At 36.3% G+C, this 14,968-nt stretch overlaps 1 protein-coding gene and 1 long non-coding RNA gene across 2 annotated transcripts in view; one reads left to right on the top strand and one right to left on the bottom strand.

Moving 5' to 3' along the window:
- Window positions 1-11,785, bottom strand: part of LOC144450526 (transcription initiation factor TFIID subunit 5-like) — a 32,916-nt gene extending 21,131 nt beyond the window's left edge. Inside the window, exons 1-9 of the mRNA XM_078141171.1 lie at window positions 11,652-11,785; window positions 11,071-11,180; window positions 10,123-10,201; window positions 9,335-9,413; window positions 8,466-8,589; window positions 7,229-7,347; window positions 4,910-4,987; window positions 4,186-4,286; window positions 3,614-3,705 (exon numbers count right to left, since the gene is read on the bottom strand). Coding sequence (XP_077997297.1) covers window positions 3,614-3,705; window positions 4,186-4,286; window positions 4,910-4,987; window positions 7,229-7,347; window positions 8,466-8,589; window positions 9,335-9,413; window positions 10,123-10,201; window positions 11,071-11,180; window positions 11,652-11,765 — 896 coding nt within the window. The 5' untranslated portion in view covers window positions 11,766-11,785. The remainder of the gene's footprint in view (window positions 1-3,613; window positions 3,706-4,185; window positions 4,287-4,909; window positions 4,988-7,228; window positions 7,348-8,465; window positions 8,590-9,334; window positions 9,414-10,122; window positions 10,202-11,070; window positions 11,181-11,651) is intronic.
- A 270-nt stretch (window positions 11,786-12,055) lies between these two features.
- Window positions 12,056-14,447, top strand: LOC144450665 (uncharacterized). Its single transcript, XR_013482255.1, has 2 exons — window positions 12,056-13,398; window positions 13,793-14,447. It is a non-coding gene; the product is annotated as an uncharacterized LOC144450665 (long non-coding RNA).
- The last annotated feature ends 521 nt before the right edge of the window (window positions 14,448-14,968 follow it).

Genomic DNA, 14,968 nt, shown 5'->3' with positions numbered 1-14,968 from the left:
TTGACATCTTCTGTCCAAAAGGCCACACACATGACTTTGTTTTCTAAACATGTCAGTATTTTTCCCACAAATACCTGAACGAAAAACCGAGCGATTAGTTTACAGTTGTGCTTCCGAACTTTGATATAAAAAATATGACATTTAACCGAAGAAAATGACAAAAACTCAACACGCATTTATAGTTACGTGTAGACTGCCATTTTGACGTAGCATCGTCTGACACAGAATACGTGGGTTGCTTCGAATCACGTGACTATGACGCTACAGTAACACGTATAGAACACACGTAAATACACGCATCTAAACCTCTCTATTCAGAAAGTAACTGCAAACTTTTACAAAGTATGTTAAACTTACATTCAGTAAACTTATATCCAGAGAGCGACTTTAAACTTATATTCAGAAAGTAACTGTACACTTTATACCCAGAGAGCGACTTTAAACTTATATTCAGAAAGTAACTGTACACTTTATACCCAGAGAGCGACTTGAAACTTATATTCAGAAAGTAACTGTACACTTTATACCCAGAGAGCGACTTGAAACTTATATTCAGAAAGTAACTGTACACTTTATACACAGAGAGCGACTTGAAACTTATATTCAGAAAGTAACTGTACACTTTATACCCAGAGAGCGACTTGAAACTTATATTCAGAAAGTAACTGTACACTTTATACCCAGAGAGCGACTTGAAACTTATATTCAGAAAGTAACTGTACACTTTATACCCAGAGAGCGACTTGAAACTTATATTCAGAAAGTAACTGTACACTTTATACCCAGAGAGCGACTTGAAACTTATATTCAGAAAGTAACTGTACACTTTATACCCAGAGAGCGACTTTAAACTTATATTCAGACCTAGAAATCAGTTGTGGTAGATTCTAATATCATTGGACCACATTAATGTTAGATTCTGACTTGTATTGATAAAGACCAATCATATTTTGGATTCTGTCTGTAGTTACTTAACCAAACTGTACTTGCATTGAAGGTCAAACTACTATCTCTTGATGTTTGTTAATATTGGTTGAAGTATAATCTCAATAAGGTGGCTCATTGAAGTTAGTTTTTTTCAAGTGACTCAAACACATTAAAATGTACCAGTCTATAGTGTAACACAGGCAGTGTTTTGATAAATTTCGATGATTTATGAAATTGCACTTTACTACTGTTTTGGGACTTCCAATGTTTACATTATCTTGATCACAAGGTGATTAGCCACACACAACCACAGATAAATATTTTCTAAGGCAATATGAGGCATAACAGAGGAACCACTATCACCAACTTGTGTAATCTACCACATTGAGCAACAGTAGTTTTAGTTTGTGTCTATCCTGGTAAACCAAAGCCTGTATTACCAGAGTAGTAACAAAAAAAATACAGTGGGTTGTAGCAAATACCATTTATAAGTATCTATCATGTTATGTTATTTTATCTTTAATATTCAGATAACATCATCTCATTCAGATTTGCATGTTACTTATGTAACTGATGCATCACATATATATCCAGGATTTCAACTCAAAAATTTCTGTCAATTCAACTTTTTGTAAGTATGGTGTTACATGTAAAGCATACAGAGAGGGTAAAATCACTGATTGGAATAAAGTTTGGTTGACAGATAAAAATCTCGTTTTTTATGTGTGTTAGTTTTCAGTATAACTGACAGTCTCTTTGTGTATATGTATGTATGTGTGTGTCTGTCTGTCTGTCTGTCTGTGTGTGTGCGTGCGTACATATGTATGTCTGTCTGTCTGTATGTATACATGCGTGCATGCATGTATTCATGTATGTATGTATACCTGTCTCTATGTCTCTCTGTCTGTCTGTCTGTCTATCTCTCTGTCTGTCTGTCTGTCTGTCTGTCTGTCTGTCTGTCTGTATGTATGTATGTATGTATGTATGTATACATGTATGTATGTATGTATGTAAGTAAGTAAGTAAGTAAGTCATTGTGCAGAACATATCGTTCCTGATTTTGTTTGTGTACAATACAAACGCCCATAATTGATATTATTCTCGCTGAAAGGCAATTATGACCATATGGATGAAGAATGGGTTTTTATTTTTTATTTTTTATTTTTTATTCATAAAACAATTTTATCATGGCTTCCTACTTGTCAGTGTGAAACAATAGTGAGCAAGTCTGTGTCTGTGACTCATTACATTGCAAAAAGCTAAAAAAAAAATAAATTGTTTGTTATTGTGCGTACAATAACATTTTATGCATTTATTAATCTTTTGCAATGTACTGAGTTACAAACACAGACTTGACATATGTTATTCCACACTGATTTTTCAAGTAGGAAGCCATGATAAAATTGTTTTATAGATTAAAAATCCAAAATGAATACCTAATCCCTGTCCATATGGCCACTTTAAAGCCCCCTGTGGAATATGATGTACGTATATGTAATACAGATCTCTCAAGACCAGTCATCGCATAAGATTGGCTTTGAACAAATAAATTGTTGCACAACGAAAGATCTCTTTGGGACAGCAGATGTGTATACTGTGGTATCATGAATTCTTGGGGGAAAAAAGACACTACCATTTTCAGTCAAAGTGTAGATTTTGGACAGTGTGGCAAATTCAGAGATCCTTGAGGAAATGATACACTCAGTGACTTTCACAACTTAGTTCAGAAACCATTATCAACACAATACTGTAAACCTGGCAATTTTTGCGACAGACTTATTTTTGCTAATTTCACTGGAAAACAAACACAAACTAAAATGCCTTCTTGTACATGAACAGAATGTACCAGTCTGGTTACAATTAGTAAAAATAAGTAGTGACGAAAATATCTTCTTGTGTACATGAACAGAATGTACCAGTCTGGAAATTAGTAAAAATTAGTCTTTAGGAAAAAGGTGGGAACAGCATAAAATTGTAAAATTTTCTTATCGTGAAAATATCTTGGTCCACAGTTTTTTCACAGGCGAATCACTGCAACAGCCTTTTTCTGTAACCAACTAATGCTGGGTTACTCAAGAGTTTCCTGAAGACTATATTTAACTCGATACAAAATCAATCGTGGTTTCTCAAGTTCACACGGAAAATTTCAATCGAAGCTCCATACAAGCAGTTGTGACCTTTTCCGAGTATAACAGTTTATAGCTTATCATACCATGAACGAGACAAGATATTGTCTTTGAACAGAAAATATGGCCATTCTAAATAACCCATCTCTACGTCACTAGTTCTGTGATGCTCAGAATATCAGTCAAAACATTTTTTTTTTAAACAAAATGTTCAAAATGCTTGAGAATAGTTATATTATTCCCAATGTTTTTCTTCATTCAACTGAAAAATATTTGTGACCTAAACTTTTTGTCAAAAAGAGTCTTGCAACTTGTAGAGATAAAGCTGGATTATTGGGGAATAAATTCTAATTATACCCCCCCCCCACACACACAGACAGACACACAGACAGACACACAGACAGACACACAGACACACCCACACACACAGACACACACACAGACACACACACACACACACACACACACACACACACACACACACACACACACACACACACACACACACACCACATTTAACAAATTTGAACGCTAAATTAGTAACAATTCATAGTACTTACAATTCTGGTAATGGTATTCTGGTCTGTGGTGGAGCATTGGGGTCTGGTTTATTCTTTTTTCCGAGCTGAGAGTCTTTCTTTACTTTCTTTTTCTGGAAAAAATGAAGTGGTTTCATTTCAGGATATTGTATCACACTATCTTACATCATATCTCAGCCCACCCCTACCCCCCCCCCAAAAAAAAAAACAACAAAAAAACAACAACAACAACAACAAAACAACAACAACAACAAAATAAAACATTTCATATTTGTACAAGAACTGACTCTCTCTCTCTCTCTCTCTCTCTCTCTCTCTCTCTCTCTCTCTCTCTCTCTCTCTCTCTCTCTCTCTCTCTCTCTCTCTCTCTCTCTCTCTCTCTCTCTCTCTCTCTCTCTCTCTCTCTGTGTTTTGTGTCTGAGTGTGCTTGTGTCTGTGTTTGTGTGTCTCTGTGTGTGTGTTTGTGTGTGTGTCTCTGTGTCTGTGTGTTTGTGTGTGTGTCTGTGTGTGTGTGTTTGTGTGTGTGTGTGTGTGTGTGTGTGTGTGTGTGTGTGTGTGTGTGTGTGTGTGTGTGTGTGTGTGTGTGTGCTTACCTTGGGTTTGTCTTCTCCCTCACCGACTTCGTCATCTTCTTCAATAGGAAGGTTTATATCTGGTTCCTTCAGTAAACCATAAAACACTTTGGTTTTATTAGCTACAAAGAAATTGAAAAAAAAAATATAAATTGTTTTATTCATTTTTAAAGGGGGATGGACAGAGCAAGAGACAAAGGTACAGACAGTAAAATACTAACTGAAAATCGACAGTAGCAGTAAATGTTATAAGTTATCAACATCTCTCTATCACTGAAGATGTGACAGTTTTTGAAGTTGGTTAGAAGTGCAAACAAAGTCACCAATCACATTGACACCAGACCCCCTTCCCTCCCTAAATGAACAAAGTTTGTTTACTGGGCTTGTGTGAAATTATGTGACCATCCCTTATTGATTTTCAAAAATACTACTACATGTGAAAATAGCACAAGTTCACAAGGACTCCCAAAACATGTACTTTACAGTCTCTATAGAGGGCGCTGCGACACATTGCCTAATTTTAGTATGTTCCATGCTACCTAAACTTATAGACAGTGGAGGGGAAACCACTGTCTATGCTACACCAGGTAAGTGTCACATTTGTATATATTTTGAATTTTGATGACCTCCAACTCTTCCACAACGCTGTCATTTTGTTGTTTTTAACCGACTGACCCATCATTTTTATGAGAAACATCGAGAAAAATTATGGGCAGTCTTATATAATGTGAGAAATTTTGCATACCTTCTCTCCGAGCTGCTCCTGTCAAAGCTCCAGCTGTAGCATCAATTTGTTGTTTACTTCTTGGCATACCATCAAACACTGTGATTATATGAGATGGAAATTAGTTAGCCTGTTCACATCACGATCCGTGTTTGGTTTGTTTTATCACTAACTACTTGTAATGCTAGTCATGGTAAATGACTAATTTAGCCACGCCCACACAGCAGCTACCCACACGCCTGTTTGTGAATATTAACATAATATTCACTATGTGTATATTATGTCATTCTTGTGCTCATCTCAAGGAGGACACATTTACATATTGACTTCATTTCAATAAAGTCAATTAGGCTGGTGTACATTATCACTCCTCATCGTGACCAATCAATTTGAATGTTCACTTACATAATGACTTCATTTGAATAAAGTCAATTAGGATGATGTACATTATCACTCCTCATCGTGACCTATCAATTTGAATGTCCATTTACATAATGACTTCATTTGAATAAAATCAATTCGGCTGATGTACATTATCACTCCTCATCGTGACCAATCAATTTGAATGTTCACTTACATAATGACTTCATTTGAATAAAATCAATTCGGCTGGTGTACATTATCACTCCTCATCGTGACCAATCAATTTGAATGTTCACTTACATAATGACTTCATTTGAATAAAGCCAATTAGGCTGATGTACATTATCACTCCTCATCGTGACCAATCAATTTGAATGTTCACTTACATAATGACTTCATTTGAATATAGTCAATTAGGCTGTCGTGCGTTATCACTCCCCATTGTGACCAATCACGGTTTGAGTGCATTTTTTCAACCCAATCAGTTTGAGAGTATGATTTTCAAACAATATCAATTGTTTCTTGTTGCTAGTAATACAAGCAGTTTGTAAGACAGCGAAGCAAAATCACAGAATGTGATGTAAACAGGCTGGAAATTAGTTGATGATAATCAAACAATACTCTAATAGTAACTATGTGATCAAACACAACAATTACAACCTAAAGTATTTAGCTGTTCCTGGGATGTGGTAACTACAAAATGTGTGTACATGCATATAATATGACCCACATATATTTTGGGTAATTACATTTCATGTATGATCTTTCACTACAGTTAATATGCATATATATACACAACATCAATGTCACCATGTCACAAGGTGGAGAAGGGAGGGGCCTGCTGTATCAGTAAAAAACACATGTTATAGTTGGACCTATTGCAATGTATCTACATGTTACATACATATATACCCAACACCAATGTCTCATTATCACTAAGTGGTGGTGGTGGTGGTGGTGTGTGTGTGTGTGTGTGTGTGTGTGGGGGGGGGGGGGGGGTTGCCATATCATTAAACACATGCCATAGTTGAATCTACTGCAATGTGAATGTACATGTATGATGTACATGTATACCTAGCATCAATTGATGTATAGATTGATGTTATTTTCTGGGGCTGTTTTAAAAATAAAACCCAAGTTCAGCATATAAATCTATTGGTTTCTAACACGTATACTTCAGGTATCATTCACTGCAGTTAGTGTGCGAATGGAAATTAATACCAGTGTTCTCCACACTACAGAGAAAGCATGGTGCAAACACTGTCCTTGCCACCTAGGCTGCCATGCTTGCCAGGTTTCTACTGTGCTTCAAAAGCATTCTACCATCCTTGAACATGAGTAATCTTTGAATGACAAAATCATAATAATACTTTCAAATGAAGAGAAATGGCTGATCCTCAATGTCTATCTGTGTATGTGTTAAAATAAACATGTCAGAGTTTGATCCAGTGTTGAAGCCGTGCATATTATATGCAAACCAATGTGGAAATTGCCATGTTCTTTATATGTAAATTAATATGCAAATTAGCCAACATCCTTGCAATCTGCCCTGGGAAGAACACAGTACACATAGCATGAATGAATAGATTGGTGTTATTTAGTGGGCTGCTTTATCATAAAACCCATGCCATATTTAAGCGTACGATGTACTGGTTTCTATATTATTACATACACGTCATATATCTTTCACAGCCTGGAATCTATATGCAGATGGGGATTTTATATATCGGGTTTTCCCATCATGAGGGGGAAAAAACAAAATTGAAAAATACCTATCCGCATGAATTCCAGGCTATGTCTTTCACTGCACTGCACTGCACTGCAGTGTGTGAATGTACACATATACTATATACATGTACAGGACAAGACACAAGCCATACATGTAGTTGAACCAAATAAAATATATCATCTATCCATTCACATCACATACATTTCATATACATTGTACATTTCACTGCAGTTAGTATGTTTACTTACCATCAATATATAAATGTTCCTGTAAGATATCCAAAAGTACGCTTTGTTGTTTATCTTGTAAATATCGTTTTAACAGCTGATAGGAATCCCTGGACATCTTGATGGTGAATTTACTTGATCTGGTTATACAAAAAAAAAGAAAGAGGAAAAAATGTTATCATGGCAACCAGTAACGCATGAGGCAAGTATGGAATATTCAGGGTATTTGTACAGGTGCTTTAACATTAACATTAAATTTTGTGGCAAGTCTCACTGAACTTGATACTTCATCTAATCAAAACTACATGCTCATTCTGCAAAGGCTGTAATGTGACAAAGAGCTGGCTTTATTATTCTCAATGTGCCGTTTAAATTTAGTTGTCAGTTACTGTGATATGTCGTAACTCTAAGATGAATCCATCCAACTTGAATCAATAAGGCCAGTGTTTTGCTAAATTACAATGTACATGATTGCATGAAATATAGAACTAGCTGGATGGGTCATAACAGTACATGAGAGGGCTTTCCAACTCTTTGGGAAATATCCGTCTATTAGGTGGTAAAATTTACGTCTCTCTGTTTGCAAACTGAATTTAGTGTTCAACATTAAATAATAGCTGATACTAATACAAGTAATTACAAATGTACATGCACATCTTCATGTATATGTATACTCTAGTGTGGTCATGAAAAACAAAAGATTATATAGTATGGTGACTGAGGGCGCTATTCAGAAGAGCGTGCCCTGATTAAAAGTGGGAGATTATAACTGTGCCAATACAGTAGTACTGTACTGTAGAATAACTTGAAATTTTCCTTTCCCAATATTCCGGGTTTATGGCATTATCCACCAGTTCAAAGCAATTAGCTTATGGGAAATTTCAAGGGATACAAATTTCTCAGAAACATATTTTGCTGACTGCTTCTCATACTATAATCCGAGATAAACAGGTGTTAAAATAATGTAATGAATAATTAATAAACCATGGATGCAAGCATCATGAGAGTCTTCATGGCTGCTCTGACCCATGGGTAAGAGGAAATTGAACTGTGTGGGCATGTACAGTTAGTTGTTAACATATACAGCTTTTGAAACAAAACAATCTATACTGAAATGACGACTTGAGTTTAATGACTGCCTTCAAATTGATATACCGGTAATTTTTTATTTCATCAATAATAATCAAACAGAGAGGACCAGACTTCATGGTCATTTAGGGAGATCATACCATGAATATCTTTGTCTTAGTTCACTTACCTAAAATTGGTCATTAGTTCATTACTTTTCATGTGGTCTTTCTTTGTTACAGTGGCTAGTTTTACGAGGTCATCTTCATAATATTCTTCCTGGATTCCTTGAAATCTATCATACAATGATTTGGCTGTAAAATAATGACAATATGCTGTAATTTTAATGATATCCAGCAATAAACATTTGTCCGTCCGTCTGTCTGTCTGTGTAACTGTCTGTCTATCTATACATCTATCTAATTATACACACACACACACGCACACACACACATATACATATATACACATACATACATACATACATATATACACACACATACATACTACATACATACATACAAACACACAAATACATACACACATACAAACGCACACAAATAAATAAATAAATACATACATACATACATACATACATACATACATACATACATACAAATGCAGGAAAGTTTACAAAATCAATGAAATAATTAAGAAGAATTAGATCATCATCTCAAGAAACCTCAATAAATTCCCTGTAATATTTTAGCTGGAGCACTGCACTCTGAGATGTAAAATATTACAATTACTTGAATCAGTACAGTAGATGTCCATTATGTTATCCTTTGTAACTCACCTAATGTTTATTCTATACTCATATGACCTTCTAAAATGGACTTGTTGCCATGGAAATAATTTGCCTATTTTAAGTGTCCTAGCATAAAAATAAATTTGAAAAAGTTGAATGCTGCGGATATTCATTCTTTATGCAATTTTATGCTAATTATTATGCAAATGATAAGCTTGATTTGCATGGACACAATCAGCCATGATTTCTCAGTGTACTCATGCACCCATGAATTCCATGGTTTTCAGTAAATCTTGATAATTATACTTTACCTTCTTTTCCGTGTTCATTATAAATTAATTCCAAGTACATATGTACAAAGACTGGATACAAAATCTGAGCAATTTCACTCTGTGGAAACAAGGAGAGAGAAAATGAAAACACAGTATTTAAACTATGGACAAACACAAATGGCATTCCTGATATCATGTGCATATACATTGGGATGATTGTTAGTTGTGGAGTCATGATGGTTGAATGGTTAGAGTGAATGGCTTGTAATCCGTACATAGCTGGTTGTGGAGTCATGATGGTTGAATGGTTAGAGTGATTGGCTTGTAATCTGTACATACAATGTAGCTGGTTGTGGAGGCGTGATTGTTGAATGGTTGGAGTGGTTGGCTTGTAATCTGTACATTGATGGTTGTGGTGTCATGATGGTTGAATGGTTAGAGTGACTGGCTTGGAATCTGAAGATTGCAGATTCAAGCCTCACTGCTGGCTGTAGTTTGTTTCTAAATGGCTAAAGTCATTTGGCAAGAAGTTACAAGAACCATGGCTGTGCCCCTGTAAACCAGGCTGTATACATTTGGGGGCCAGATAGGAAAGAACCTGCAATGCAACTTTTCAACCCTATGTACATAGTGACTGCAGTGGATTGTATGTTCCTTTGGAAATTGTGGTATGAAGATTATGAAGGGCTATTATGTCACTGTACAACCATGCCAGCGGTAACAATTGTAAAGTGCTTTGAGCACAGAGTAGGATATCACAATACATGTACATAAATGTATGAAATGAACATTATTACATCATCATTATTATCATCATCAAAACTTACTTTATACTGATCCAAAGCTGTCTCTACAAATGAGATCAGGTTGGTGTAGTTGTCTGCATACAAAGATGGATCACCCTCACTATTAAAGATCAAAATAGAAAACACATAGTTTATGGAAAAACAATGTCAGAAGTGAAGAACAGTAGTCAGCAGTGTGTCCTCAAAGCCACACACCACTGATACACACAATTTTTAGTGATGCACCAAACTTTGGTATTCTCATATCTCTTAGCATGTCTCAAGAAATGCCAGTTTTTATCATTTTGACCCACAACGATAAAATTAGGCTATCATTAGAGGGCACACTGGTAGTCAGTCATGTACTCTCGATACCCAGACTCTCAACACTGGGGGCTCTACTGTGAGACCACCCAGATGAGAGTCTGGGGGAAATGTAATCCCAAGTCATCTCCACTGGAAGTACATTTCTTCCAAGTCAAGAAAAATTGGCTGTAGAGGCAAGTTCATGTATCAATTGCTTGAGATATGCAAACATGTCACAAAAGGAACACTGGATAGTTCAGTGTGCAATTTTGGATGTGAAGTATTCCCAGAATGCACTGCTTTAGGAGGGCGATCCAGTGCGTGTGATTTGGGATTATGTTTCCCCAGACTCTAACCTGGGTGGTCTCATACTAGAGCCACATGTGGTGAGAGTATGGGTAACTGAGACTATCAGTCATGGTAAATGACACAAATAAAGTTAGGGGGTCTGAACCAAAATCAATACATACATGTACAACTACCCTAGACAGTGAGTCCCTAACTTGAAATAAAAATATGTATCGACTTTACATTCAGTCTACTATTCTACAGTTGTCTAAATTACCGGTACTGACATTTTGGACTTACTGTATAGTAGTAATCATAATGAAACGTTCTGGTACAAGATTAAGCCTAGCAACCATATTCATTATCTATTCCTATGACAACATATAATTTTCATACCTTGAGTATGCAGACAAGACAGAAGACACATCTTGTTCTGTTGTTGTTGTAGGTTCCACTTCAGTTGAAGAACTGACATTGGCTTCTTTACGCAACAAACCTTCTGTTTCCTGTACAACACATAATTTGTAAATATGTGACATGCGTCTGTATAATTGCAACTTTTTTAGGTTTCTTGGTATTGTTACTTGGCATAATTATTTAAGCTGCACTGGTCACAACTGGAATGCTTTTTGAAACTGTAATGCTAAATATAATGACTTACTTGTTATTTGCACACAAATGAACAACATTGATTCGTGTAGCACTAGCAGTACATACATCAGACATGATGTACCATTTCTACTATATTATCCTCCCCTCCTCTCCCCCCCCCCCTCTCTCTCTCGATTCTGACAATATTCTTCTCCTGTGTTATGGCCCTTGTGAAAATCGAGTCCCATACTCCGTCTGCAAGCTTAGCAGGACTCCTTAATAAACCTGTGTAACGTACTGTATACACTCAGTGTCAATGAGACATCCACAGCTGAGACCGAGTCGATAGACACACCGGGGACACCTCGCTATGCCTTATTACTCACCTTCAAGTTGTTCTTTTTCAAGAACTGTAGAACAGCCATGAGTGTTTGCTTATCCATTGCACCCGTATCTTTGTTTTCACTCCTAGGCGCTGACTTATCTGTCTCAGTCTTCATTGCTTCATGTGGTGCGTTGTCCGCCATTTTGCCTGTTGTTATTGTGTTCGAGGACATACGGTAACTTTTTAAAAGGATATATGACTTACATATCGTGGCAAAACTTTTTTAAAAAGTCAAAATTATAATATAGTTAAGAAAGTATCATCTTTTGTCGATAGGTAGAACATTTCTATTACCACTTTAACTGTTTGGGCACATTGCTTTAACTTCCAGTAATGTTGAACGAGGATAAGGGGTCAAAGTCAGGTCAACATCCGGGTAATTCCTTCTCTTGCATGTCGTCCATTTTGACAAAGTAAGTGTGTTGTATGTCACTCTTGAAAATCCATAAAATCTTCGCTTATTTTATCTCATCAAGTAAATTTAATAACATTTATCCATTCTTCTATTTCTTGTAGATCCCTTGTTAAAGTATGAGGGCAAAGGTGAGTGTATTTTTCGTGATATTTCACCATTTCAAAAACATGTATCTCGGATACTGAACCATCGAGGGGCATGTACTACGTACATGTACCCCCAATATATTTAGGTTGAAGAGGGTCGTGTATCGTGTTGTACAGTATTCTAATGGTCATGAATATTATTGAATTTTGAGGAAACTAAATTGTTATATCTGAAAGTATGTAATGTCGGCATCGAATGCAAATTTTGTAGTTGCCCGCCTCCGGACGCAACGCGAGAAAAGTTACTAGTTACTACTCCAATTTGCCATCAAAACAGCATGGTGACCCAAATAGCCAGAATGGTCTTGGAAAAAAGTAAGAACCGTGAATTAATCATAAATCAATCCATTTTGCACTTTTCGGTCGCGGGGATTCCATAGTTTCGCGGGCATCGTGGGTTTTAAACCAGTATGTCCATCAATCATTACAACATGTGCAATGTTAACTTGAGATACGACGAACATTTTGTATCACTTTGGTTGATACTTCAAGAATTCTATGTTTGTGATAAGTTTTTTTGCAAACTCTAATACTAATAGTACATACAAATTGCAAAATTGGATTTTCACTTACCATTTTAACAATGCTGATTACGTTTTTTCAGCCATGATCCTGAATTGCCATCATGTTTTATCAGCACTGGGCATCACATGTGGTCTGTGATAACCCTCCAAATGTGGTTCTTTGAAAATGATTTATATAAGTGATCAATGCCTGGTAAATTCTAGAAAAGTTACATTTACTAAAACTTGTGTGATGGTGATGATTTCCATTACATTTTCCTTGCAATCATAAATTGCATTTAAGAATTAACATTGGTGATAATGCACACGTGTGTGGCATAATTATTTGCAGTGATTTGCCAAGGGTTGTACTAAAAATAATATCGTGGTTGATTGTAAGGAAATCTATGAGTTTTATACCTGATTTCTATTACCGGGGTTCCCAAACTTAGTAAAAATGTTGATTTAGATGGGAACCGTTCCCAGTTTATGTAGAGATTGGAAAGGTGTCATGCAAGTGTCAGGTCATCTGGTTATCTTATCTATAGATCTGGTATTAGTATGTTGTGTGCAGTATAAATGAAACTTGGTTTTATAGCAATTTCTGTAACGATTGTTGACACGCATTGTAATGTGTAATTTTCTCTTTTTCATTCCACAGTGGCGAAAGAAGCGTATGCGAAGGTAAGTTACCTATTTTTATCATTATGTAATCAAATCTGTATGTCTAAGTCTTGGTACAGTTACACATTCCTTTAAAATGTCATGTTCTGCTACCCATCATAATCACCATCTGTGTCAAGTGCATATACCAATTTTAACATGTTTTCTGTCACAACGTGAACCATCCAAAAGGCATCTTGTGATAAGTACATGTGGGTAGCAATGTCTGACCTGTATTAGCTCTACTGGTCCTAACGCTGCAATAAATTTAGCTGAAAACATTTTCACAAAAAGTAAGGTTTTGTTTGACTCCTCTAGATGGATAGGTCGTAAGTAAAAGACTGGGATGTGAGCTGAATGAACACTTAATGAAAAGTTTAATTTGAAACTAACGTTTTCTTGTTCTCTTACATAGACTCAAGCGCAAAAGACGAAAGATGAGGGCAAGGTCAAAGTAGACTGCCAACGTCACAGCTGTTCATCAGTAGTAGATCGCTACATTCACGTTACTTGAGAAAGAGGTTCAACCACAGACCAAGCTAGTATTTGTAAGGAAAGGACATAGTCAACATTAGTGTTGCCTGTACCAAGTGCTTTCACTACTGATGTAAGGTTTATGACGAGACCAGCCCTGTGTGACCAACTTTTATGGTGTGGACTCTGGAATGGCAGATCTATGAACTTTGCAGTGTGGCATAACAATCCATGTGTAATGGACACCAATGGTGATCCTAGAAGCAAAATGTCGTCTTGAATTTGAGACAGTACAACTTCTTACACTGTTTTTACCTTATATTTCTGAACAATTGGAACGCAAGCCTCTCGTCTTTAAGTGGTAATTCTTCTGTTTTGGGAAATACAATGAAATGATTCTACAATCTATTCGGCATTACCCAATCTACAAGACTTTCCTTCATTTCATCAACATAGACATTCAAGTTTTACTGTATGTGTTTTGCTATCTACTAGTGATGAATAGACCATTTTCTTTGTATTTTCAAGTTTTCCATCTTTTGAGAAGAGCTTGTTATGTGTAAAGGATTATTAGGAAATACACAGACATAAAACAACTTCTTGTGATTCTTGCATTTATTTTACCCTTGTTGTACACTGCCATTACATGAAATACCTGTAGTGCTAACCCTCCAAGCCCCTTTTCTACATGTATGCTCCCTAATACTGCAATTGGTTCCTCTGAAATATTTGTACACAAAGCCCTGGTCCTCTGCCCTGTTTGAAATTATATTTGGACAAGTATACATGTAGCAATTTGGTCATGAGTGATCTAGACTCAGCCTGCTGATTTTGCCCAATTGTCTGGACTATTGACTATTTCCTAGATAATCATCCAATCTCCTAGTTGGTGTGCCCTCTAAGCCAATTTGATGCACCAAAATTTGGTGTTGCCCGATCTCTTATATGTGTTGACTTGCAACAAAATTTGGCTACCATTTGAGGGCACACTGCTCCATGTATACTAGTGTACCCCTGATGGCTATTTAGATCATGCACTTACAATGTAAGGTGAAAGATGGAAACAAATATATTAGACAATTTAGTGAATTGGTAAGTCTCCAACTGAACAGCTGGA

The sequence above is a fragment of the Glandiceps talaboti genome, chromosome 20, assembly GCF_964340395.1.
Source record: "Glandiceps talaboti chromosome 20, keGlaTala1.1, whole genome shotgun sequence".
NCBI classification, from domain to species: Eukaryota; Metazoa; Hemichordata; class Enteropneusta; family Spengelidae; genus Glandiceps; species Glandiceps talaboti.
The sequence above is the reverse complement of the archived record's forward strand: the minus strand, read 5'-3'. Positions and strand labels throughout refer to the sequence as shown.